At 51.8% G+C, this 25,386-nt stretch overlaps 11 protein-coding genes across 11 annotated transcripts; 6 read left to right on the top strand and 5 right to left on the bottom strand.

Moving 5' to 3' along the window:
* Positions 1-699: 699 nt before the first annotated feature.
* COCVIDRAFT_88314 (hypothetical protein) lies at positions 700-2,729 on the top strand (the record flags this gene model as incomplete). Its single annotated transcript, XM_014705395.1, has 3 exons — positions 700-866; positions 918-1,278; positions 1,329-2,729. 3 exons carry the CDS (start codon positions 700-702, stop codon positions 2,727-2,729), a joined length of 1,929 nt encoding a protein of 642 aa, XP_014560881.1.
* Positions 2,730-3,850: 1,121 nt separating this feature from the next.
* Positions 3,851-4,342, top strand: COCVIDRAFT_23147 (hypothetical protein; the record flags this gene model as incomplete). The annotated part of the gene is made up of 2 exons (XM_014705280.1): positions 3,851-3,995; positions 4,143-4,342. 2 exons carry the CDS (start codon positions 3,851-3,853, stop codon positions 4,340-4,342), a joined length of 345 nt encoding a protein of 114 aa, XP_014560766.1.
* A 530-nt stretch (positions 4,343-4,872) lies between these two features.
* On the bottom strand, positions 4,873-7,694 carry COCVIDRAFT_12570 (hypothetical protein; the record flags this gene model as incomplete). The annotated part of the gene is made up of 3 exons (XM_014705254.1): positions 4,873-7,389; positions 7,441-7,598; positions 7,676-7,694. The coding sequence occupies 3 exons, from the start codon at positions 7,692-7,694 to the stop codon at positions 4,873-4,875; spliced, it is 2,694 nt and encodes an 897-aa protein (XP_014560740.1).
* A 338-nt stretch (positions 7,695-8,032) lies between these two features.
* On the top strand, positions 8,033-8,832 carry COCVIDRAFT_23145 (hypothetical protein; the record flags this gene model as incomplete). The annotated part of the gene is made up of 2 exons (XM_014705279.1): positions 8,033-8,248; positions 8,299-8,832. The coding sequence occupies 2 exons, from the start codon at positions 8,033-8,035 to the stop codon at positions 8,830-8,832; spliced, it is 750 nt and encodes a 249-aa protein (XP_014560765.1).
* A 122-nt stretch (positions 8,833-8,954) lies between these two features.
* On the bottom strand, positions 8,955-9,546 carry COCVIDRAFT_88325 (hypothetical protein; the record flags this gene model as incomplete). Its single annotated transcript, XM_014705394.1, has 3 exons — positions 8,955-9,128; positions 9,186-9,296; positions 9,352-9,546. The coding sequence occupies 3 exons, from the start codon at positions 9,544-9,546 to the stop codon at positions 8,955-8,957; spliced, it is 480 nt and encodes a 159-aa protein (XP_014560880.1).
* Positions 9,547-10,304: 758 nt separating this feature from the next.
* COCVIDRAFT_34244 (hypothetical protein) lies at positions 10,305-10,924 on the top strand (the record flags this gene model as incomplete). The annotated part of the gene is made up of 3 exons (XM_014705393.1): positions 10,305-10,320; positions 10,429-10,733; positions 10,790-10,924. The coding sequence occupies 3 exons, from the start codon at positions 10,305-10,307 to the stop codon at positions 10,922-10,924; spliced, it is 456 nt and encodes a 151-aa protein (XP_014560879.1).
* An 881-nt stretch (positions 10,925-11,805) lies between these two features.
* COCVIDRAFT_23142 (hypothetical protein) lies at positions 11,806-13,752 on the top strand (the record flags this gene model as incomplete). Its single annotated transcript, XM_014705278.1, has 3 exons — positions 11,806-12,290; positions 12,339-13,271; positions 13,362-13,752. 3 exons carry the CDS (start codon positions 11,806-11,808, stop codon positions 13,750-13,752), a joined length of 1,809 nt encoding a protein of 602 aa, XP_014560764.1.
* A 796-nt stretch (positions 13,753-14,548) lies between these two features.
* On the bottom strand, positions 14,549-17,533 carry COCVIDRAFT_34218 (hypothetical protein; the record flags this gene model as incomplete). Its single annotated transcript, XM_014705392.1, has 2 exons — positions 14,549-17,235; positions 17,284-17,533. The coding sequence occupies 2 exons, from the start codon at positions 17,531-17,533 to the stop codon at positions 14,549-14,551; spliced, it is 2,937 nt and encodes a 978-aa protein (XP_014560878.1).
* Positions 17,534-18,097: 564 nt separating this feature from the next.
* COCVIDRAFT_88337 (hypothetical protein) lies at positions 18,098-19,458 on the top strand (the record flags this gene model as incomplete). The annotated part of the gene is made up of 2 exons (XM_014705391.1): positions 18,098-18,131; positions 18,275-19,458. 2 exons carry the CDS (start codon positions 18,098-18,100, stop codon positions 19,456-19,458), a joined length of 1,218 nt encoding a protein of 405 aa, XP_014560877.1.
* Positions 19,459-20,190: 732 nt separating this feature from the next.
* On the bottom strand, positions 20,191-21,600 carry COCVIDRAFT_34216 (hypothetical protein; the record flags this gene model as incomplete). Its single annotated transcript, XM_014705390.1, has 4 exons — positions 20,191-20,747; positions 20,806-21,103; positions 21,174-21,404; positions 21,493-21,600. 4 exons carry the CDS (start codon positions 21,598-21,600, stop codon positions 20,191-20,193), a joined length of 1,194 nt encoding a protein of 397 aa, XP_014560876.1.
* A 1,334-nt stretch (positions 21,601-22,934) lies between these two features.
* On the bottom strand, positions 22,935-24,263 carry COCVIDRAFT_23138 (glycosyltransferase family 1 protein; the record flags this gene model as incomplete). Its single annotated transcript, XM_014705277.1, has 1 exon — positions 22,935-24,263. The coding sequence occupies one exon, from the start codon at positions 24,261-24,263 to the stop codon at positions 22,935-22,937; it is 1,329 nt and encodes a 442-aa protein (XP_014560763.1).
* Positions 24,264-25,386: the final 1,123 nt, after the last annotated feature.

The raw sequence follows: 25,386 nt of genomic DNA, 5'->3' as shown, positions 1-25,386 counted from the left end.
GCATGTTTCCGTAACAGGCAACACGAGCGCAGCGACGCGTGTTCCAATGTCCGTGAACGCCGGCCTTGTGCAAGCCTGAGGCCAAAAGAAGAGGGTGATACGTGGTTGAAGCAGGTGGAACTGCCCAGGCGTATCAGATGCAGCGCGCGCTGCGTGTCTTTTCGAGACGCGGAGTTGGAGAGAGCCGGAGAGGGAGGCGCTGTGATTGGCTGGCTTACACTAAGGAACCACGGCCGATGCGCCAGAGAAGTGCTCGATAGCCATGTTCATATCCCTACTCGTACCGTGCTGTACTCTTGACCACTTATTTTTTTCCTTTGTCGCTGCAGCCAAACCAGCGGTCAAAGAAATCCCTTCTTTTGTTGCTTTGTTTTGCTTTTGCTCCTGCGTAGACTGTCTCGCGTATCTGAACATTACCGCCGTCGAGGCCTGGACTGCCCCCCTTGGTAAAGGACCCCGATTTACAGGGACCCGTCAGCCGCCCAGTAGCCACCTATCCTACATTCTTCGTATCCCGACTTGTGCTACAACCCCGACAACCACACCCGACTGTATAATACCTCCTCGCACACTCCATCCACGCACTGCCCACGCTTCCCCACTCCCACCCCATATTCCCCCCGTCGGCCCATGTGGTAGTCGCAGCGTGCACCGCAACCTCCGCGGCCTTCCATCCCGACACGCACACGCGGCCCCAGTATGGCCTCCTCACATCCACCATCGCGATGGCGAACAGCTTTGCTCGGTGGCCTCATCGCCACCGTATCATGGCTACCCAGCATAATGGCAGCAGAAAAGACACAGGCCGACTACTTTGTGCGCAAACTTCCTGGTGCGCCAGAGCCGCTATTGAAGATGCACGCAGGGTAAGCACGCCGGCAATGGCAGGAACCATGGCCAGTCTAACCATCCTACAGGCACATTGAAGTAGACCCGCAAAACAACGGACATCTCTTCTTCTGGCACTACGAGAACCGCCACATCTCGGACAAACAACGCACAGTGTTATGGCTGAACGGCGGCCCTGGCTGCTCCTCCATGGACGGCGCTATGATGGAAGTCGGCCCCTACAGAGTTCGCGAAGGCGGCCACCTCGAATACAACAATGGTTCTTGGGACGAGTTCGCCAACTTGCTCTTCGTAGACCAGCCCGTAGGCACTGGCTTCAGCTACGTGAACACGGACAGCTACCTAAGCGAGCTTGACCAAATGGCTGAGCACATGATTACCTTTCTTGACAAGTTCTTCACCCTTTTCCCCGAATACGAGAACGACGATGTGAGTAGAGGAAATGTGGTCACACAGTGCTTTTTACTAACGCATGGCAGTTGTACATTGCTGGTGAATCGTATGCTGGACAGCACATTCCTTACATCGCCCGCGCCATCCTCAAGCGAAACAAGATCAATGCCTCCAAAAACCCATGGCCACTCAAGGGTCTCTTGATTGGAAATGGCTGGATTTCGCCAGTTGACCAATACCTCTCATACATTCCTTTTGCCTACCAGAACGGCCTCATGCAGAGCGGCACAGATTCGGCCAAGCGCATCGAAAGCCAGCTGAAAGTCTGCACCGAAAAGCTCAGCGATGGTGGCATGAACAGAGTGGATACACCAGAGTGTGAGCAAATCATGGTCAGGATTCTGGAAGAGACCAAGAACTTGAAAGCAGACGAGATGAACCAGTGCGTCAACATGTACGACATCCGCCTGCGCGACGACTCTTCTTGTGGAATGAACTGGCCTCCGGATCTTTCCCTGGTTACCCCCTATCTCCGCCGACCTGATGTCATCCAAGCACTCCACATCAACCCTGACAAAAAGACTGGCTGGCAGGAGTGCAACGGTGCCGTCTCTAGCCACTTCCGTGCTAGGAAGAGTGATCCCTCTGTCAAGTTCCTGCCCGAGGTTATTGAGCAGGTTCCCGTTCTGCTGTTTTCTGGTGACAAGGATCTGATCTGCAACCATGTCGGTACCGAGGCTATGATTCAGAACCTCAAGTGGAACGGCGGAAAGGGCTTTGAGGCTTCCCCGGGCGTTCAGAACGCCAAGTCGGATTGGATGTTCGAAGGAGAACCCGCCGGAACCTGGCAGGAGGCGCGCAACCTAACCTACGTCGTCTTCTACAACTCGAGCCACATGGTGCCATTCGACTACCCGCGCCGCACTCGAGACATGCTTGATCGCTTCATGGGCGTCAACATTGAACAGATTGGCGGTGCTCCTGCCAACAGCCTTATCAACGGCGAAAAGGGACCCCTGACGAGTGTTGGTGATCATCCCAACTCCACAAAGGCCGAAGAAGACAAGAGCAAGGAGCTCAAAGCAGCAGAATGGAAAGCCTACAAGCGCTCGGGAGAGACTGCCCTTGTCGTCACTGTTATTGTTGCATGTCTCTGCGCGTTCTTCCTCTGGCGCAGTCGTCGCAAGAACGCTGAATATAAAGGTGTTGATGGCGGTGACGAAGGCCGCGAGTCCCTGCTTACCGGCATGGGCCTCGACAACTTCCGACGACGAGACCGGAGCCGTGATGTTGAGGCGGCGGACTTTGACGAGAACGAACTCGACGATCTGAACGGTGCGAAGAAGAAGAAGCATCCAGGCAATGGCTATTCTGAGAAGGGTCGCGGACCTACCAATGACTCATCTTTTTCCTTGGGTGCTGATAGCGATGACGACGATGAGGCGGGTTCTAGTGATGCTGGCAGGAGAAAAGAGGCATCTCGTTGAGTCAATTGCAAGGGAACAGGTATGCTAAATATGTGCGTTGCGGCAGGGACGTAAAATAGACTTTTTGTGCTCCTTAGCACATGCTGCATTACAGGAGTTTTTTGGTTGTACCGTATAGTTAAGCTTATCGAGGTGTATATAGGCCTTGGCAATGTATTTCAGGATATTTTTACATGTACCACAAGTAAACATTTTGCAGGATTCACTAAGGTCTGATTGAACTATATTGAATCGATCACTGAGAAGGATCGGCTTGGCTTGTTTGAAAGTGCTTGCCGTTCTCTGGGTTTCGTTCCTATATCCGCCAGGAAGGAATTGTCAAGGACAGTCCTTGTTTCGAAGATCGGAGCTTGTATATATTATGGGTATATTTGCCCTCTCTTCTTATCAGATCTCTCCAATGACGCAATACCGATTGACTTCTCACCTTTATCACACAGGAACTATACCGACGAAGAACGGTTTATTTGTTAAGCCCGGGATCTCCACAAGTTTACGTGCCGTGGAAATCGGTTTAAATGTATCTGCAGAATATACCACCTAAGACATGCATGTATGCAACGCTGTGACATCTGTATTCCCAGTACCTATCCATCTACCCCACGCCTTTCGCTGTCAAGTGGCGTCGTTCCGAGAAGCCGCGGCTCCATTCCGACAGACCGTGAGTTCCCCCACCAACCACGCCCTACGTACGTACATACACCGTTCGCAAAAACGCGCCCTTGGATGTACATTGCCAGCCCCCATTCGAGTCCCAATCAAAATAATCATCCGAGGAAAGAGACACTGATATATAAATAAGCACCCAACAAGTCCCTTTGTCAGCTCCCCCATCCTGCAACCTCAGGGTCCCTTCAACACTTTAACCTTGCTACATAAACCGCATCCACCCGCATCAGCCCCACCACCTCCTTCCCCCCTCGCTCCATCCTTCCTCCGACATCGCGCCCCCTCCCCCCCCCAAAACCACCTCTCCCTCTCTGTCCAAACAAACAATCACCCAAAACAAATACATGCACCTCCTCCTCCTCCGTCGCACTCTTCAATCCTCCCCACGAAGTCTAATCCGCACCGTAACACCTGCGTTCTACAACCGTACCGTCTTTGCACAACAACGCACCATGAGTTCGACATCGCAACAACCGCTCCAAGAATGGCTCGTCATCGTCCCCGACCACAAAGAAGCGCTGAGCAAGCGTCTCGCAGTCCGCCCGAAGCATCTCGAAGGAATGAAAGCGGATAGAGAAGACTTTTGGCTTTGGGGTGGTACGTTCCCCTTTTTTTCCCCTTCCCTTCTCTTCTCCCTTGTTTATTTTCTTTCTTTCTTTTTTTTTGGGGGGGGGGGGGGGGGGGGAGGGGGGTAAGACTTGTCAAGATTACAGGTGATTGTGACTAACGCGCAGAAACAAATAGGCGCCATGCTCGAAGAACCAATTCAACCCGGCGATACGAACCCACCTAAAATGAAGGGCTCGGCTTGCTTGGTTGGCGCTGCGACGCGTGAGGAGGTGGTGGAGAGGCTGAAGAGGGATGTCTATGTCAATGAGGGCGTGTGGAATTGGGATGAGGTGCAGATTATTCCGTTCAAGAGTGCGATTCGGAAGGCGTTGTAAAGGAAGGAGACAAGGATCGGAATAGATATGGTATGTGTTTGTTTTGTTTTGTTGTATTGGGAGATTTATGGACTGAGATTGGCAGAATAAGTTTGTATGTCGTAGACTAGGTTCACTATAGGATATGTTACTTGCATGTGCTGTGCATGTTTGTACAGCAAGATGTCGTCAAGTACTACCTTCAGCTGTAGTTTGTAGATTCCATCCCGCAAGCAGCTCAATCGTTGCAATCGCACCGATTCCCACACCAATAGTAGCAACCACCACCACTAATAGCATACATCACTCCAGGAAATTGATATGATAAACACATTCATCTTTACAACTAAACATATGTTTACTACATATACTAGAGCGCAGGGGTAACATAACAGGACCTAACTCATAAACTCATTCCTCCATGCCTATATGGCGAGCATCTCCAATCATAAAAACAGCGAACCTCATAAACAAAACATGATATGAGCAACACAAACCGGGTGCTAATGCTCATCCACCCCACCCATGACCAGTATCCAAACAACCACCCTTTAACCGCTGCACATGACGCAGGCCTCAGGGTTCTCTATTGAGCAAGCAAGGACAGCATCAGCATAAATGTCGCCATCGCGGGCTGCGCTATCGTCCTTGGAGTCTTCGTCTTGCTTGGCCTTATTTGAAAGCTCCTCATCTTGCTTGCCAACAGCATCAGCGGCAACCATCTTTGGGCTGTCACCCTCATCTACATCAGCCTTGAAAGGTTTGCTGGCGAGGGCATTCTTGCTCTCTGGGGCAACATCTGTCTTGGCAACACCGTTTTCGCCATTGGTACCTTCCTCGGACTTGGTAGCATACATCGGTCGTGGGGCTGCTGGCGATGAAACACCAGAGCTACGGATTGCCTCCGGCACGAAGCCTGGTTGCTTTCGCACCTTTGGTAGAGCACGGGCAACGTTGGTGTCTGCAACCTTGAGAGCCTCCTGGTCGACAGTGAACTGAATTGGAGCAGAGGCGGCCATGGTACGGAGGTAGTACATGCCAGTCTTGAGACCAAGCTTCCATCCAGCGAAGTGCATCGAGGTGATCTTGCCCATAGTTGGCTCCTTCATGTGGATGTTCAGCGACTGTGACTGATCAATGAACGCACCACGGTCAGCAGCCATCTGAATGATGGTTCGCTGCGAGATTTCCCAAACGGTCTTGTAGAGCGTCTTGGTCTCCTCGGGGATGTTGGGAATCCTTGCAATAGAACCACCCTCGGCAATGATGCGGTTCTTCATGTTCTCAGACCACAGACCCATGTCGACAAGATCCTTGAGTAGCCATGGGTTGACAACCTGGAACTCACCCGCGAGCACACGACGAGAGTAGATGTTGGAGGTGTAGGGCTCGAAGCACTCGTTATTTCCGAGAATCTGGGAGGTTGAGGCAGTTGGCATGGGGGCGATGAGCAAAGAGTTGCGCACACCATGCTGGGCAATTTTGGCCTTCAACTCTGCCCAGTCCCAGAGGTCGGTAGGGGTGACGTTCCACATGTCATACTGGAGGATTCCCTGAGAGACGGGAGATCCCTCGTATGTCTCATATGGACCAAGCTCCTTGGCAATGTCGCAGGAAGAGGTGAGAGCAGCGTGATAGATGGTCTCGAAGATCTGAATGTTGAGCTTCTTGGCCTCTGCAGACTCGAAGGGCAGACGTAATGCGAGGAAAGCATCGGCAAGACCTTGCACGCCCATACCGATAGGTCGGTGACGGAAGTTGCTCCGGCGTGCCTCCTCGACGGGGTAGTGGTTGACTTCAATGATCTTGTTCAAGTTGCGGGTGACAACCTGAGTGACCTCGTGGAGCTTCTGGAAGTCAAACTCACCACGCTTGTAGTCGACAAAGGAGGGCAGAGCAAGAGAGGCCAAGTTGCAAACAGCAACCTCATCAGGGGCGGTGTACTCGACAATCTCCGTGCACAAGTTGGAGCTACGGATAGTGCCCAAGTTCTTCTGGTTGCTCTTACGGTTGCAAGCATCCTTGTAGAGCATAAAGGGGTTACCGGTTTCGGTCTGGGCTTCGAGGATGGCATACCACAGCTTCTGGGCGCGGACAGTCTCACGGCCCTTGTTCTGCTTCTCGTAGCTCTCATACAGAGCCTCAAACTCATCACCGTAGACATCAGCGAGGCCGGGGCACTCGTTGGGGCACATGAGAGTCCACTCGCCGTTCTCCTGGACACGCTTCATGAACAGATCGGGGATCCACAGAGCGTAGAACAGATCACGGGCACGAACTTCCTCCTTTCCGTGGTTCTTGCGGAGATCAAGGAAGCCAAAGACATCAGCATGCCACGGCTCAAGGTAAATGGCAAAAGCACCGGGACGCTTGTTACCACCCTGGTCGACGTAGCGAGCGGTGTTGTTGTACACACGGAGCATAGGAATGAGACCGTTTGATGTTCCGTTGGTGCCACCAATGTATGAGCCAGTAGCACGAATTCGGTGGACGTTGAGACCAATACCGCCAGCGGTCTTGGAGATCAAGGCACAAGTCTTGAGTGTGTCGTAGATACCGTCAATGCTGTCCTCCTTCATATCGATGAGGAAGCAAGAAGACATCTGAGGTGAGGGAGTGCCTGCATTGAACAGCGTCGGGGAGGCGTGTGTGAAGTACTTTTGTGACATGTAGTCATAGGTCTCAATGGCCTTCTCAATGTCTTCGCCGTGGATACCAACAGCGACACGCATGAGCATGTGCTGCGGACGCTCAGCAACCTTGCCATCTATGCGGAGGAGGTATGAACGCTCAAGCGTCTTGAAGCCAAAGAATTGGTAGTTGAAGTCTCGGTCGTATACTATAGCCGAGTTGAGCTCCTCTGCGTGATCCTGGATAACCTTGTAGACAAAATCTGAGATCATAGGCTGGTGCTTGCCATTCTTTGGGTTGACGTAGTTGTAAAGATCTGCCACGACTGCAGAGAATTGCTTCTTTGTCTGCTTGTGGAGATTTGATACGGCGATACGGGCTGCAAGGATGGCGTAATCGGGATGTGTGGTGGTCATGTAGGCTGCTGTCTCGGCGGCCTATTGTGTGTCAGGGATGGTGAGGGGCATGAGGCACGTTCACAGGCCTACCAAGTCATCCAGTTGGGTCGTGTTGACACCCTGGTAGACACCAGAGATGACCTTCATTGTGATGGCGGCGGGGTCGACATGGTCGGGATCAAGGCCATAACATAGCCTCGACACACGAGCTGTGATCTTGTCGAACTGCACACGTTCCTTACGTCCGTCTGGAAGCAATTGTTAGCATGGGGAGAAAGTTTGCAGCCAGGAGAATCGGAGGCGGTGAAGGCAAGATGGTACATACCACGCTTGAAGACGAACATGTTGAATTAGAAAAGTCCTACGACTAAAGGGTATCTGGTACTTGTGTATATGAAAGGAGGGTTGAGTATGAAGAAGAGCGTGCAGACCAGGAGGGGTGAGTGGGTGCAGGGACTTATAACGCGCTTGGAGGGTCTGAAAGAAACGCGTCGCGTTGCTTAGGTCACGGATTAGTGTTAAGTGCTTGCATAATCCGCGGCCATAGTAGAAGCAGGGGTGGGGTCGGGTAAACGCCGGCTGGCCGCCCGAACTTTTCGTGGGTTGGAGGTATTGCATACTGCGACAGCATCCACGCCCTGCACACCTTTCCCCCACGACCTAGTCGACCCAATTGCCAGTCATGGCGGGCGGTCATATGAAATATCGCCATCTCAGCCGGTCGTCGGCGCATCGCCAGGCGCTCCTGCGAAACCTCGTCACATCGCTCTTCAAGCACGAAACCATTGCGACGACATGGCACAAGGCAAAGGAAGCTCAGCGGTTAGCCGAGAAACTCGTCACACTTGGAAAGAAAAACACAGAGGCTACGAGGCGGAGAGCGACACAGATCTTCTATGTATGGATGGCCGGGAGTGGCAATAGCAATGGCATACTGACGGGCGTCAGGAACCGAACGAGATGGTACCCAAGTTGTTTGGCCCTATAAGAGAACGATATGCAAACAGACCCGGTGGATACACGCGCGTTCTTCGAATTGAGCCCCTCAAGGAAGATCAGGCCGAATCCGCTATCCTCGAACTCGTTGATGGACCAAAAGACATGCGCTTTGCTCTGACAGCAAAGACGCTAGCACGGAGGCCCGCAAAGCTGGGTCTGAGCCCAGGACTTACGACACACGTCAAGAAGGTCACGCAATTCCGTGAAGGAGGCGTTGAGAGCCTGCGTGAAATGGTTCAGAGGTTGCGGGTAGAGCAAAAGGAGGGCATAGACGACAGGATATTACCACCACCACGAAAGGTATATCCCGAGGACAAGATGAAGCGGGATATGCATTACTTTGAGGATGTCGACTACTACAAGCCAGCAAACCCTGTGAAGCGAAGGAGTGCTAGGAAAGAGCAAGCAAAGCAGGAGCTGATAGAAGATGTTGTGGTCGAAGAGCAGGCAGCGGCCCCAGAGACCAAGAAGGAAGTGTCATGAGGGTTCGGCAGCCCATGTATAACTTATGAATGTGCAATATTACCTCGATATGGAGGCTACATTTGACCGAGCAGCTAAGTAAGCCCATGGGTTTGGTTGGATATACGGAGTGAAAACTGCTCCTAGACTCGCAACGCATCAGTGAATACGCCATTTTGAAAGTCCACAACCGTCGCCTTTTCCACGACTGCACTAGCAGCCTCTTTGAATGCCTTGTGGGCTGGATCTTGATTCACATAGTAGTCCCGATCTTCAATTGAGTGGAACTGCAAGACGAAAGCATGACTGATGCCATTCTAACAAAGTAAGCATCCGAGTGATGGGCCTTGTGTTGAGGGGGCGGGCCCAGGTACCTGGAGGTTTTCCGTCGAGATGTCCCTGCCGCCTGCGACTGAGACGATGTACGGCCTCCCCGAAGTTGGATGCACACACTCCTTGGTCAGTGCAAAGAAGCGGGAAGTGATCTATCAGCAACCAGACTTAGTAACTCGTCGAGACATGCAGAGTCGCTGTCATCACCTCCTTGATGGCAAACGCACTGGCGCCCTGCTTGAACTGGAACAGGACGAGATGCGTGGTGTATGGTACAACGGGTGCATGAGGCCCAAAGAAAGACTCTGCGAGCGAGTGTCCCACGGTGCGCGAGAAGAGCAGAAGACTAGTGCCGAGCAGCAGCAGCAGGACGAGGCCATATGCCTTGTTTGTTATCAACATGGCCGCTGGGTGGTAGTAGCGCAGAGGGAGGGGCGCGAGGATATGCAGACTAGTAGATGTAGTCGTATGTATGGGACAAAGCAAGGAACGAGAGTCGCCAACGACGTGGACTGGCGCGGGATTCCATTGTGTTGTGGCCAGATGCGGCCAAAGGCAAGGTGTATGTTTGGGACACGGGGGCGAGGGGGGATTGGAGCGCTATGCCTGTTCCAAGGCATATAGCCGCAATCTACTTTTGGGGTGGAAGCGCAGGTGGGCAGCGGGCAGCGGGCAGAAGAGGTAAAAGACGGGGTAGGGGTGGGCCCGAGCTCCCCTGTTCATGTGCTGTCGGCCGGTTCCCCGCCTATCGACCTGTGACGTACCTGATCGCCCGCGTCCGCATCAACAACAAACCGCTGCAACTGCAACAATGCACAATGCACCGCACGTCCACGCCCAGCCGTCACCTTTTCCGCGCTTTTCCCTCGAGCATGCTAAACAAGTCCATTTGCTCGACTAATCAGTGGCGCTCCAGTCCAGACCCGCGCAAAGTGGATGCGCATGCGTCAATTGGCGACAACGCGCGGGCTGGGGGCAGGTTCTGGGTCCAATTGCTCGCAATGAGTGGGGCCTTGGCAGATACGTCATTGGCATGTCAGCTGCAAACATCGTGAGTACAAAAAGAAGCTTGCACTCCATCGAAGAGTGCCCTTCATCGACACTTCACTCCAGTTCCCATACACAAACTCCCTCATCTTCAGACCCCTACCATCAACACAATGGCCTCCCTTCACTGTAAGCGCTGCCTTTGCAACCACCTCCATATGGCATTGGGCATACCCATGGTGTCATGTCAGGTTGAATTGCAATGAGAACCCCTCACTGACTCCTTCTCCTTGACAGACCTCCCTCCCGTCAAGCCTTCGGCCATTGCCCTCGGCACTGCCTTCAACCACGCCGTCTCTCTTGCAGTCCTCGGCCCCATCTTCGGTGATGCCTACCGTCGCGCCCAGCAAGCAAACTCCAAGGAGGAGTACTTCCACTCCAAGGAGGCCGCCACCGCCGCCGCTTCATGGGGAAGCTCCATCCTCGGCTCCGGTATCCAGGCCTACGGTGTTGGTGCTCTCATCAACGCTACCGGCACCCTCACCTACAAGGGAGCTGCCTACCTTGGTTCTTTGATCTTCTTTGCTTCTGCTGCCCCATCGGTAAGTCATCGGGTGACACGGTACCTGCAAGGATACATTGGCTAACATGCATGCAGATTGTCTCCCAAGTCGTCACTGAGAAGCGACCCATGGACACGATTGCCATTGGTGCCGTTGCCCGCGTCCTCGAGACTGTTGGCCTCAGCATGTTCCTCACCTACTGGGGTACCCGCACCAACCCCTTCGACTAAGCGCCTCATAATGTTCCCCGTAAAAAGGGCACAAGGTGTTTAGGGATTCTGCTCCGTCTGCAGCTTGATTGGGCAGACAGGACGCAGATGACATGAGTTTTCTTAGCGGAAAGAAGCGGAAAATTAGCCTTTTCTCTATGATGTAATATATACCATCAATGAACAATGTAATTTCACTTCACTTTTGCCCCTGACATGTCGTGATATGGCGGAAAACTCGTGTGGTGATCTTGCCCTAGTGTTTTATGCGACAGATCTGTGTGTGTTTGGCAGATAGGCATAAAATATATCAGTAAGAGTGAACTAAAACGAATTCTTACGGTGCTACCTAAAGTTCGGATGAGACTACATACTTTATGCACGTGACTTTGGCTTCATTGGCCCGAGGAGTACCCGATGGATCCCCGGGGTCGGCCTCCAGTTCAGAGTGTTGTAACACAGAGCCCTGATCGGACATAACTAACCATAAAACGAGGTGGAACCGAAATGGCCCTCACATGGTCGCATGCTAGCGTTGTGGCGTTTTACTAATATGGCAGATGTTAGCGATATGATCCGTTTCTCTTGCTACCCATTGGGTGCTCAATGGTTCCCAATTCTCCGCCTCGCAGTCGGCCTTACCCGACCTCAGTACATAAAACAGTGGCTGCAGGTAGCTTTGCGATATCAAGTATTTGTTGGACAATCGCACGGAAAAGTTCTTAATATAGCAGCAACAGATTATATGTCGATTCAGCCTTGCGGGCATCGCACCCTTATCAGTTAGCCATGCTTCCAAAATATACGTATTAATCCACGGTCTATTTGCACGTTGTCAAGTCACAACACCTTGTCGCTCTCTCATTCTTCTCAAAAATAAACCATATCGTTTCGAAGCCACCATGTCTCTGCAAGACGGGGTTTCATATACTGCAATCCCGAAGTCGATGGTTGCGAAGAATACAGAGTCCCCACCCAGCCCGCCGGATACTGAGGAAAACCCGGTGCAATGGCACATTTCCCTTCGCACTCCGTTCTCTATGCTAGTCCCATTTGCTTCTGGTATTCTCGTCTCAGTCGGACACCATCTTTTCTATTCCTACCTTGACGGTTCAGCGGTGCAAAACCCAGATGAAGGATCACAATACCTTACCCAAATTTGGATTATTCGATATGGCACAGCTTTTGCCTTTCTTTCAAAGGCTCTGCTTACAAGCGCAGTCGTTGTAGCATACAAACAGCACATATGGATCAACCTGCGGGCACGAGCCAATCCTATTTCTACCATCGATGCCATGTTTGCGGCCACATACGACATCCTAGCCTTTTTGAATCCAAGCCTGCTACTAAAGGCAAAGATCTTATCACTAATGGCTTTCATAATCTGGTACCTATGCTCACTGTTGGGGTAGTTGAACGTCACTGACTGTTTCAGGTTCCTTCCGCTTGCAGCTTTGATTACACCATCAACACTGACTGTTGCCCCTTCTATACGAGAGAATACGACCATGATGCATGTACCGACACTCAACTTCAATGACTCGTCACTTTACACCTTCTCAGGACTTGGCGACGGCTCCTCTCCCTTATTGACACGTCTTACATTTGCCACGCTGTCCAACATGCAAATTCTTCCCCTGCAAGCTATCGCTGCAAACACAACATACCATCATGAGTTCCTGGGACCATCATTGAAATGCGAGCCTGCGACAGGACAAAGATTGGAGGACGTCAATAATATTTGGAACACAACTTTCGAGCGCCTTCAAGCGAGCGCAGGCGGCCAAGTTATGTATCTGGCTTACACGAGGCAGGATACTAGTACCAGTAGCCCGCTACTCAACCTACAAGACTTTGTAGACGAGTGTGTGCTGTCGGATCGACCTGGTCCCTCATGCGGTGAAAGCTATGATCCGGCAATTTCGGTACGAGTCGGCGACGAATCTATTTCGTGCACACTATACGACACCCATTTTGACCTCGATTTTCGAGCCGTAGGCAACACACAAACCCTTGCTGAGTTACATTTTGAGTGGCTTCAAAAGAGCGATTGGGGAAATGGATCATTCAAGGCAATCTCGCGTGCACTAGCGACAATACTAAATGGCGCGATAGGCGCTTGGGCAAGCGGGCCACAGGCCCACCAGGATGATAGCGGTTCCTCTGGCCTCTCCACTTATCAAACAAGAGTAATGTCTACTGCTTTGATTGGTTTCGTATCTACTGCTTTCTCTGCGGGAGTCGGGCGCTTGTTACATGATCTTCCACAAGAGGACCGCGACTTGGCCGCCAACAGAACCCTTGGAGGAATGATAGAAGAGCTGTCTCGAAACCAAACACTCAGCCTTTTCAGCAGCAACCGGCTATGGTAAGTCTGAAGGCCTGACCCTCTTTCCCCCAGACGTCGATTATGTATATCTTCTTGCCTTTTTTTCTGACACTGGGCCCTCCTCACCAGGCTTCCACAAAACGCCACGAACACAACACTTGTCACACATTCGACCTTTACCACGATTTACGAATACCGCTCGCGAAACCTCATCATGACATATGCCATTGCCATTGCCTGCTCAGCTTTTGGCGTTCTACTAGGTTTACGTGCCCTGTGGCTCAATGGCATCTGCCACGAAACGAGCTTCTCTTCCATCATGAGTACAACGCGGAACAAGTACCTCGACGACTTGACACTCGGATACTCGCTCGGATCTGCACCTACCCCGCATGCTGTCAAGAAGATCGAACTGAGGTTTGGCGAGCTGCTAGACGTTGGGTCAAGGGAAAAATCACGGGCGGCGTTTGGGCTCGAGACAGATGTGGTTTCTCTAAGGAAAGGACGGGTGATTTATTGAGTCCTCAAAGAGGTATATGTGATTGATTTTGATGAAAACAAAAAAACTAGGGAATATTTTCTATTACAACAATACTCCGTAGAGCTTATAGAATAGACAAATCTTTTTTGTTGATACCCGATTCCCCCAGGTTGGGATGTAGCCTGTCATTATTTTTTTTTCTGAGATAAACAATCTGATACGCTATATAGTAAATAGAGAAGAAAAAAAAGTCAAACCATATAGCAAACAGATCAAAGAAATCACGTCATCTATCCCCCTTTATATTCCACACGCTAAGCACTTGGCGCTTTCTGATGAAACTATGAAAATTATAGTGTTTTTTTATATTCAAATAACATTTTCCATTTCGTCAAGTTACTTGCACGAACGGGGCCACACCAAAACATGTATGATCTTCATAATGCTGATAACAAATAAGATCTTTTACTCGAATAAAAGAGAGATGTGGGGAATTCAATTCTGAGAATCATTGTTGGCCGTTTTTTTTGAATGAGGGAGATGATGGTAACAAGTGTTTGCTAGATGCATTTCTAGGTGGAAGGATTGAAGATGCATATACACAAGTAGTTGATTTCAGGCGTAGATCAATAATATGGGACGACGGTTACCATAGTTTAGAATTGCGCTGCCAAGTTTCTTCTAATCTCATATTTCACACAAAACGATGAATCTGAATTTGATCTCAACCAACTAGACGTCTAAAAATAGGTAAAATCTCTACTTCTAAATTAAGAGTCTACGAGTACTAGGAGTCTTAAATATGTATATATAATACACAGAGTGTAAATAAACTTCATCTCTTCCACTCCTTCCACGCTTGCACAAAGCTCTTTCCACTCCCACTGTGATCTCCCAATGCACATGCCACTCTCTCTCCATCCCGCTCACCCAGACCCACAAGCGGCACCATACTCGGCCTACCATGCGCACACATAAAGGGGAACACACACTCTGCCAGCTTCGCAACCAACTCTCTACACTCTGCAAGACTCAGTTCGTCGTTAAACATGATTGCCGAGCGACACGCACGAGAATTGATTAGGTTGATAAGGGCAGGGGGACAAGTTGATAAGGCGCGAACCCAAGCCTTATCCCCTTTTGTCGAATCCCCTTCTTTTTCCAAAAGGGAAGAAAGGGTATCAGGAGGTGGAAGATGAACACGTCCCTCAGCATACCCCCAAACCGTCGATCTAAGCATCGAAATCAGAACCTTGGGATCCACCACACATCGTTGAGCAATTACAGGTGGAAGCGCAGTAACCAACAGTAGTGCTTCACATTTCCCCTTCTTTTTCCGCGTCTCAAGAGACCCTTGTTTCGATGAGGGCGGCGGTGGTACGTCGTATACGATGCCCCAAGCAGCGAAACGCGCAGCGTGGGTTATGAAAAGAGATTGTTCTTGCGGGGACACGGCGAAACTGAGGGGTTTCTCGAGGTTCAGCGATGCGATGCCGGGTTTATGGCAGAGTTGCGAGGATGAGTAGGTGTGAGCGGAGGGAGTGCAGAGTTGTTGGAAGAGGGATTCGACTTGGATGCGTTCGTCGGCGGCGTGTTGGTCGATGAGGACGAGGATGTCGTTGCTTTGGGATGCGGGCTGCATTCTTACGAGGATGAATTTCTTGTCGACTTGGGAGATTACTTGGGCGGTGTGGAGGCCTAGCTTTGAGAGTTTGCTGGAGATGCTGGTAGTATTTGTGTCAAAAGACTTGTCGGTGAGATGGGAGCAACTGTGCATGAGCTGGTTGTGGTGATTGCCGAGTTTGTCTTGGTCGTTTGTGATTTGTTGAATACGCTGTTCACTGGGCTTGAAGATGGGGTTTTCCCAGTTCTGGAGTATATTGTCTAACCAGGGCGTGGGCTTTGCTGTGGCTGTTGAGGCTCGACTCGGTAGACGAATCGACTTGTTTATAGACTTTTGATCAGACCTGAATGTATTTGTAGAAGGGTCTGTATTCGGTCGTGGTTGCACATTTGGCATCACGCAACCTGTCCTAGCATTCAAAATATGAGTATCTCCAGTTGAAGGATCCGTCCACAGTATACTGTCATCATTCTCTTTTTCTTCAGCACTGGAAGTTTCGCTCATAGAAGGAAGCATGTTTTGTGCCATGGGTGCGCCGAATGCGCCTTGGGCGATAGGCTTCATGGCGAATGAGGGAAAAGGTTGACTTTTGCCAGGACTCTGAACAGCGGCACGCGAACTTTGTTCAACGCCACATTGGTTTCCCAACTTTGGCCTGGTGGGTAGACTATCAAAGAATTCAGACTTTCCACTTTTGATACGCGACCATGTCGCAAAAGCTTGATGATGTTTTTTCAAGTTCTCATGTGAGTTCGAATCTTTCGAACGCTTTCTTTTTCGAGTCTCTGTGGATGCAGACTTGTTCTTGGACACCGATAACTGCCCTGTAGAAGCAGGTCTTGGAAATACCGACGAGTCGCTTGCAACAGTCTCGCTCGACAAACTAGAAGCTGTATCAGGCGCATCACGTCTTTTTCGAGATTGATGCGGCCGAAAATGGTGAACGACCAGCCATTGCGTTATCATTGCCTCCAAAACATCCATTATACTCTGCAAGTTCGCTTCGTCTTCTATGACCTGATCTTCAGACATGGCCACCCCGTTAGCTTCTGCCAACGAAATACGGAGATGGAACATGGGATATCGATCGACATCCTTGCGTATCTTGAGCTGTCGGTTGGTGTAGCCATCTTTCTTGAAGCGCTTATCCGACTGCCGCCGCATCTTCTCATATGCATCGACAACTGCTTCTTCTTCTACAGTACCAAAACTGGAGAGTGCAAAAAGACGATTCACGTGGTCGAATAACTCATTATGTCCAGAATCAGAGTAGAGTGGCCGTATGCCTAGAGAAATGAATTGCACATGCTTGCTCGGGGCTGGATCAAGGGATATGGCACCCTTGACAGAGACGGTAGAGGTCGAGGCCGACGCTGGTACCCAGGATGACCACTCATCAATGTCGATGTAGTTGGCTTGAGTCAGGATGTTGAGGAGGGAACTCAGCTGTGCTGAACGGGCCTTTCCTATGTTTTGGTATGTTCTAGCAGATGTGTTGAGGTTGAGAATGGGTTTGTTGTCGCCGTCTCGAACACGCACGGATGCAGTGCCTTGCCAACCAAGGAGGAGGCCTGCGATGTCATGTTTCAGCCCTTCGCACATCTTCTCATATTCTTCTTTCTGAGCCGCGATTACCGCCCGCTGTTTCACCCGTACTGGCATATTTCCGAATAGATTTCGCACAGTAACACGGGTACCATGTCTGCCATGCACCTCGTGATGGGCCGACGCCGGCAACTGCCGCTCGACAACCCTAGCGTGGTGGAAAGTGACCGCGTTCTGCGACCGATACTCATGATGATGCGAGGCAATGGTTAAGAGGGACATGGCAGCGAGTGAGGCGAGAAAGGTGCCATTTCGGCCAAGTAAAGGCTCATTTGCATGGTATTTGGACGTACCTGGCGTGGTCAATATCTAGCAAGACAGCGACCAGCACCAAGACGTACAATATAGCTTCCCTAGCCGTCCTTTGTCTGAGAATTCAAGGGGCGAGATGCCGAGTCCGTCGTCCTCGACAATGCACCCCCCACGAACAAAGTCAACAGTAGCTTCAACCCTGGTGGCCTTTGCATCCAGCGAATTTTTGATTAGTTCCAGCACAACGCCCGTCAGCGACACTATGGCGGCGGAGGACTTGATCTGAGCGACTACATCGTCGGGCAGGGGCGATATGGTTTGACCTGAGGCGTCCGGCATGGCATGTCTAGAGGACGTGGTAGTAGTAATGGGGATCATGACGTAGGGCAGGCCTGGTGGTCGATGGCCCTGTTGGCTGTTGACCCGTGACGGCTCATGTCCGGGGCCGCCTTGCGAACAGTGTAGGGGGCAAGGGAGGTTGGGCGGGGTTTTGTCATGACGATCTACATGCGATACGCAATCGAAGAGGCGTGAAGGACGGCAGGGCTGCTCAGTGCGGCGGGCGGCACTTGCGCTGGGGAAAGGGTCCAGCCAGCCGGAGATATCGAGTGCCTATCCCATTCCAATGCCTTTGCCCTTCCGCCCCCGACCGAGACAAACGTAGACCCAATCACGAGATATCAGACACGTTGCCCAGCGTCGTCAGCGCAACAGACACGCTCAAAGCTGGCATATACTACATATAGTATACTACACGCATAACAGAACGCACACTGCCGCTCTCTTTCCACGTGCTTCCACCTCGACTACCGACACGGAACGTCGCGTCCCGCGCAGGGCCAGCCCAACAAACGACTTCACTTTCTCACCACCCGCGCTCTACTATATTCGGCCGTGGACAGCATGGCGACGGCCGAAGCAGCGTCGAGGCCCCATGGTACGGTCGCCTAGCCCAGCACAGCCATTGCCCCCGGCTGCCTCATAAAACCACCACCTCCCGCCCTGCATTACTCTCTTTTGCTCTGCTTGCCCCGTTTCTCTGCCCACCGACTATGCCAGACATGCTGACCAAGACCAAAGATCGCCATACTACGCGCAAGCGCCCCTTTGCCGGCTGGATGAAGCGCCTTGCCAACCTCAAGCCCTCGTCGTCCGACGCCCCCGGCAAGAAGAGCACCACCACCAAGAAGGCCCTGGCCAAGAACAACCCCTACCCCCAGTCCGGCTACATGACCACTGGCGCCAATGCGCCCGGCGATAGCATCTCAGTCTCCACCGCTGCCACCCCGCGCTCCAATGCCAGCTGTACGTCGGTCGAGGAGGCAGCGGCAGAGCGGCCACAGCGCGTGGAGAAGAGCAACAAGTCCACCGCACCCACTGTTGCAACGCTCCCCGAGACGCTCAACTCGACACGCTCAAAGGCTGAGACTGGCGGCAGCAACTTTGTCAATGGGGGCAGCACATTCTCCTCACCCCACGGCTCAGAGCACTCCCTCACTACCACCCTGACAACCATACAATCTACCGCGCCCTCCAACGTCCTCAATATTGGCCAAGTCCAGCAGCAGAATAACGCAAACAACTCCCTCGCCACACCCGTCCACTTCTCCCACCAGTTCCCCACCTCTCCTCCGCCCTCGGCCATACCCCCACACATGGCGGCCCAGCAGCAGCCCAATTCCTACCAAGGCGCCACCGCCAACAACATTCTGACTGACAACGCCTCGATCCTAACCCTGGCCTCCTCGTCGAAGCGCCGCCGCCGCAACTCCGTAGATACCAACGCCTCAATGCGCGCGTTGGCACCCTCGTCACATTATGGTGGCAGTCGCGAGTCGCTCCCGCTAAGCGTCCTATCCGCCAACCCCGAAACCATTTACTCGCCCTCGAATCGCCCCAACAACGTCGGTGCTTTTGTCAGCGCAGAGCGCGCAAGCGTATACTCGGCCTCTGGAGTTACCGCACCTGCCCTCTCCACCGATCGCAATAGCTACTATGCAAACAAGCAGGCCGACGGCCTCAGTGTTCGCAGCGGACTCCTCGGTCACGGCCGCACTGATAGTATCAGCAGCATGCGCGCCACGCCCACGAGTCCCCTAGCCAGCCCTCGCGACCCTGTTGGACCCGGTAGAATCAGCCGCAAGAGCTCCGAGTGGAAAGAGGCGAGGGAGGCGAGTGATGAGGATGAAGTTCCTGCAAGTCCGATTGTAGAAGAGCATGAGGAAAAGGCCAAGACCCAGCCCAAGTCAGATTCCCGAACTTGATGTGTTTTGTTTTTTTTCTTCTTCCTCTTTCCTGCTTTCTTTCTTTGTATCATGTTTCGCGCCATTGACGACGCGATTCTTCCCATTGCCCATATCAAGGTGGACACGGGGCGTTGTTGAGGTGCATGTTATGATATCCGGGGGTTTTTCATTGCATTGAAATTTGGGCCGGCGTTTGTTTCTCTCTCTCTTTTTCTTATAATAAGGGGAACGGGGGGGAAACAGGGGGCATGATATGTGGCGGGTTTTCTTCTCTGGTCTTTTTCCGTGCTTGTGTTTTGGTCTCTGCTTCTCTCATCTTATACCCTAGATTCGAATGAAGCTGTCTTCTCGGTTTTCCTTTCTTTTCTTTTGTTTGCAACGATTATGGATGTTGTAAGTTGATATGGGTATAACATGTAGGACAAAAATGATATGAGACTGATTGCAAAACGTAGACCTACTTCTCATTGCATTTTCGAGCAATGGTCTTGAATAGTCTTCGACACTACATTTCGTCACAGATCGGGAAAAAAAGGGGGATTGTAAGGCTTTCCAACAGACACTGAGGTTCCGAGCATCCCCCACCCAGCTTCAAACACAAAGACGAAAACATCTCAAAGCACATGATACCAAGCTCTCGATGAGAAAATAACGCTAAATGCTATGCTAAGCCACGCCATGCTACATACATACCAACATATACGAATCCACCAAACAACTCTCCCTCAAACCCCAGAAACCACACGTCCCTTACCCCATAATCCTCCTTCTCCTCCCACTATCAACACTAACAGTATTGTCCGGCCCAATGCTAATACTCAAGCTGCTACTATCGTCTTCACTCGGCGCCCGTCTCCTATCCCCCCTCCTGTCGATAACCTGGCTCTTGCTCCGCTCAGGCTGGATAACAAGCCACGTCGAGCCGCCGCCGTCATGCTCTTGTTCCATGAGCTGGAGTTGCGGGCCACCGCTGCCTCTATCATCGCGTCGTCGGGTCTCACGGTCCCGGTCGCGGTCTCGGTCGCGGTCGCCGCGTCTGATGTCTGCTTCGCTGTGGCCGCGGTCGGAGCGGCTGCGTTCGACGACAGGTTTTACGGCTTTCGGGGGCGCGGGGGGCGGGAATAGCGAGTGGAATTTTGCAGTTTTGATGGGGAGGGAAGTGAGGGATTGGGGGAGGGGGAGGGATTCGATCAGGGTGAGTTTTTCAAGGGGGATGGTGGTTAGGAGGGAGGCGGGCAGGTCGGCGGGGGAACAGGCGACGATGGCGTGGCGGAGATGGGTGTTTAGGGCGAAGAAGGAGAGGTTTTCTTTGGAATGAGGTTAGGGGGGGTTGCCTTTGCAATGTGTTGAGGGGAGTATGCATACCTCTGACTTTTCTTCCTGCTCCGCCTTCTTTGCCGACTCCAGTGTCGATCCAGTCGAAGCTTGTTATCCTGCCACAGAAGCCGGTGGAGAAGGCACGAAGCTGACCCAAGTTGCGCACCTTTTCGAGCCGCACAAGGTAGTTTGCCATGCCCTCGAGGTTGGCATATACCCGTACGATGATATCGAGCGAGTCTGCATCTTCAAAGAGTTCTCGTAGGTATTCTCGGATCCGGAGGTTGAGTTCGTCGGCGAGAGATTCGCCGCCTTGGGCTTTGCGAGTGATGTACTTGTCTTGGAACTATACAATATATCACGTTACAAACCTGCGACCATATGTTTTTTGGGGGGATACTAAGGGGACTATGTACCAGAAAGCCTTCCGCATCGGCATCTATGAGGACGATCACGAACGGTCGCTTCGCCTGTTGCTGTACTAACGCTTCCTCTTTCGCCTTTGACTCGTCTATCTGCGCCTGCATTGTTCTCGTCGTCTCGGCAATCTCCGCTTGCAGTGTTCGTCTAACATTCTGTTCAGACCCGAGATCCAGTTCGGTTTGCGCAAGGCGTTCTTCTGTCTTTTCCAGCTTGTCCAGCAGTTCCTGCTCTGACGGTGAGTATCCAGCGACAACTCTATGGCGCACACGACTGAAAGCGCTATGGTCATAGAGACTGGAGAGGTATACATACCTCAATAAGCTCACATCGCTTCTCTTCGAGAATCCTAAACTGGGTCAACCGCTCGCGAAATGTCATGGGCGGCGGGGGCGCGGGGCCAGCAACAACTAGTTCCGACATGATTCCACAAAAGTAGCCAGATCTCTCTCACACACACACAAAACTTCCAAGGGTAACCACGGTGGGGAGAAGTGACGCAAAAATGCCGGGGATTGTAATATTTAAGAAGACGCGTTGTTTTTGGGCACCCGCGCAGCGCTAAGCTGGGCTGCTACAGGCATTCCCTCACGGGTTCTGATGACCCCGCTGGATGGGAAAGATGGAGACGACCGACGTAGCGGGTCGTGATTGGCTGCCGAGGTGGGGGTGCGTTGGGCTGAGACGCTCTCCTGAGGGTTGGATAGTATCGGATGGAAACAGAGAGTAGAGAGGATCACAAAGTGGCGAGATGCTTTTTGAGATCATGGAAAAGGCGCATGAGGCATATACATATCATGCGGCTCGTGCCGCAACTGGGTCTTGTGAGGTGGTGGGGTCATGGGCGTCTATCGAGGAATTACATGTTGTGCATGACTTGCCCCGCCAACACATGACACTATACTTACACACACCAACTCTAGTTTTATAGGCTGGTGGAATGACTAGATAATCTACAACTGAAGGATGCATTGGTCGAAAAATCAGGAGAGTATGGGGGTATTTCGATGAGGAAAGTCATCGCGTGCGTTGTGTGGCTGGCTGGCTGGCTTCATCTATCCCGAATGCATGTTGTCGTACATACACCAGGATCTAACTACTCATACGTAGGTGTACATAAAGTACCTCAGAACCACGCGTCATATTCTCACTCAGTCGCCAATACCTTTGCTTTTGTATTTGACACACCGATAATTCGGTGATAATTCCTTAGCATTAAACTTGGCAAGAGACGTGTCTCCGGAAATGTGAGTGTGATTGCGTATACTTTCAGTGAGTATATACTGATGGTGCTGGATGGCGTGGGGGCAAGTAGCAATGTACAATTTCTTCAATGGCGCAAAAGTAGTTTTCAAGGGCAGTGATATTGGTAAATCTTTTGTTCAAGAAGAAGTGGACTAGACAATGTTCCGTACGTACTCATCAGTAAATCAGGAAGACGGTAAGTACCCAGTCTCGCCAAGCCTCCGAAGCACGTGCTGTCAAGTACCTGATCGTCCCCTGCGCTTTCCGTACAGCATCGCGTTACTTTCACTTGTCTCACTTCATAAAACTTCAACACATTCTGACGTACAATCACGAAATGGCTTACTGCATTGAAAAAAGTTTGAATAGTGGGAATATGCAACGATGAGATGAGCAAGGGAATCGATAATTACATAGTAACGCCAACGCATCGCTTCTAGAACATTTACGGTACTCCGAAACCTCACAAACAAAAGGACGACACAAGAGCATATCTCCAGACTCTCAGGAGTCTATGACTTCACCTTCTCAGAATGCTCTTCCAGGATGAACTTCCACATGACTTCTGCAGCTGTCTTCGCACCGTCCATCGAGTTCAACGTGTCCGCCAAAGCCCTAGCTTTGTTGCCGTAAGTCGGGTTGTTCAGGACTGATAGTATTGTGGCGCGGATGTTCTTCGCTTTCCACATGTGCTTCTGTACGCGGATACCAGCACCGGCATTCATCGCGTTGTCCAGGTTCGTCTGCTGCTCGACCTGTAGCGCAACTCCTACAAGAGGCTTCCCGGCAGCCAAGGCGCATTGGACGGTTCCCTGTCCTCCATGGGTAACGATGAGATCAGCAAGTGCGTTGGCAGCAGATGCTGGGATGAACCGGTCCGTCACCAACAGGCGTGGATCCCCGTTAGCGACTTCGTTTGCCTTGTTAATGTCGCAGATTGATTTCGAAGCCAGGACAACCGCATTCCAGTTGTCATCAGGGTTCATATTAAGAGCCTTGATCGCCTCGAACAAGAACTCCTCTGTGCCGGAACTGCCCATGGTAACCAGAATGGATGGGCCAGGTCCCTTTGTTAGATGAGTTGCTATATCGTCGTCTAGCTTGGAGTCGTTTCGCGCGTACAGTGGACCCGTAAGAACAATGTTCTTGGGTATACGGTGGAGGTACTCTTGGTGGAAGATTGGATGATCATTGACTAGGTTGAGATCTGCCATGTTCATGTCAAAGAGTGAAATGGGCCCTGAGATGGGCCATCCAGCGGCGGCGGCTGCTGCGCCCAAGCGCTTTTGCTGGAAGATGGGAGCCTTCGTCATCAAGCCACTTCCCCACCATGCTATACGTTGTCGGACTGGTCGAGGAAGGCGAGTGAAGAGCGGCATCATATCAGGAAGATCCCTGATCAGACCATGACAGAATGCTCCAGGGTGCAGAGGGACTGGTAGAAAGTTGATGGTGCGGATGCCGAGGAGTCGTGCAGCGATGGAAGCTGGAGCCCACATGCCATGGAACACAATGTCGGGCTTCAGTTCTTTGAAAGCAGCAAGCTGACCATCAATGAAGGACTTGGCAATCTCCTCCGAGCCGAAGAACTCTGGCCAGTCCCAGCCAAGGTCGTGTGCTACCGAAATGCCTTTTACGCGCGGCTGAGCAGCAACAATGTTAAAGCCGGCATCTGTAATCTGATACTCAAACCGGGCACCGCACGACAAAAAGTCAATCTTGAGGTCGACATCAGGGGGGCACATGTCTCGCAATGCGATGGCCATGGCAATTGCGCGTGTGGTGTCTCCAGCATCTTGCCATGCGACACTCAACACAATATGAACGGATCGAGATGCCATGGTGCCAAGCACGTGTTAAATCGCTACAAAAAAATACAAGAGAGGGGAGTAGGGGGACAAGGTATTCGAGAGTCAAGCTTGATCAACGAGGGCTACCTTGAGGCAGTCCTTATACCGATATTCGAGGTGCCTGTGCACACTCATGTTCGCTTTTCCCCACGCACCGCGGATCGTACTCGTCTCTCCTCTATAATCTCCGACGCAGTAGCTCAACGCAGTAGCTGTTGACGTGGGAAAAAGTGGCACAATACCGGCTTTCTTTTGGGAGGCCGAGCTGATCGATACCGCTTTGACATGCCAATCGGGCCCCTGCACCTGGAGAGTCAGCTTGTAGTCTCACCGGGGCCAACTCTATTGTTACCTCGATGACCGCAGCCACACTGGGGAATGACTGAGACACCTGCGGGGAACCGTGATTGCAGTATGGATGTCTTGCACCCTTTAGGCTTTTGGCTGGACCTTATTTCTGGTGCCGCTCTAGACAACCCGTATGGCGGAAGCGCAACAGCCGCGACCGCCTTTCAGATTCACAGGTCAGGCAAGTCGGAGCCTCGGCCAGCGAATGTCTATTTGCGGCAGGCGTCCCATACCGGAGATCTCGTTCTGTGCTGCAGGCAGCAAATGAACAGTGCAGGTTACTTTTCTTGCTGCGATGTAATGATCCTCGTGAAGAGCCTCGAGGCTTGGTGTAAGCCAATCATACGCTCGGACTATGAAAACGAACCAGCACTGCGGGTTCCGGTCTCTAATTAGATTGGCGAACTCTATTCGGGGCCACGACAATAGCCGCATCGCACACCAACATGGCTTCATTGAATACGAACAGTCGCTTACTCGGTGTTGACAACGCAGCATGCATCACTCGCTTATGGAGTATGTTGTTTGAGAGAACGACACGGTGTCGTTGGCGTTGATCTGCGTGTAGATTTATCAAGCTTTGCCAAAGCTAGGCCTTGCTTGTTTCATTGCATCAAGAAGACGTGGCGCACCCAACTGCATATCTCGGTGCTTGCGCTGACGGATCTACAGGTTCAACCGATTGTAGACTCGGGTAGGATGCCGGACGCACTGGTGGAGTTGCAACGCAGCGTCCATTTCTGCACAGTGACATGTGTGTGTATCT

Source organism: Bipolaris victoriae, assembly GCF_000527765.1.
Source record: "Bipolaris victoriae FI3 unplaced genomic scaffold scaffold_9, whole genome shotgun sequence".
Taxonomy (NCBI): Eukaryota; Fungi; Ascomycota; class Dothideomycetes; order Pleosporales; family Pleosporaceae; genus Bipolaris; species Bipolaris victoriae.
Note: the sequence above shows the minus strand (reverse complement) of the source record. Positions and strands in the feature narration are given on the sequence as shown.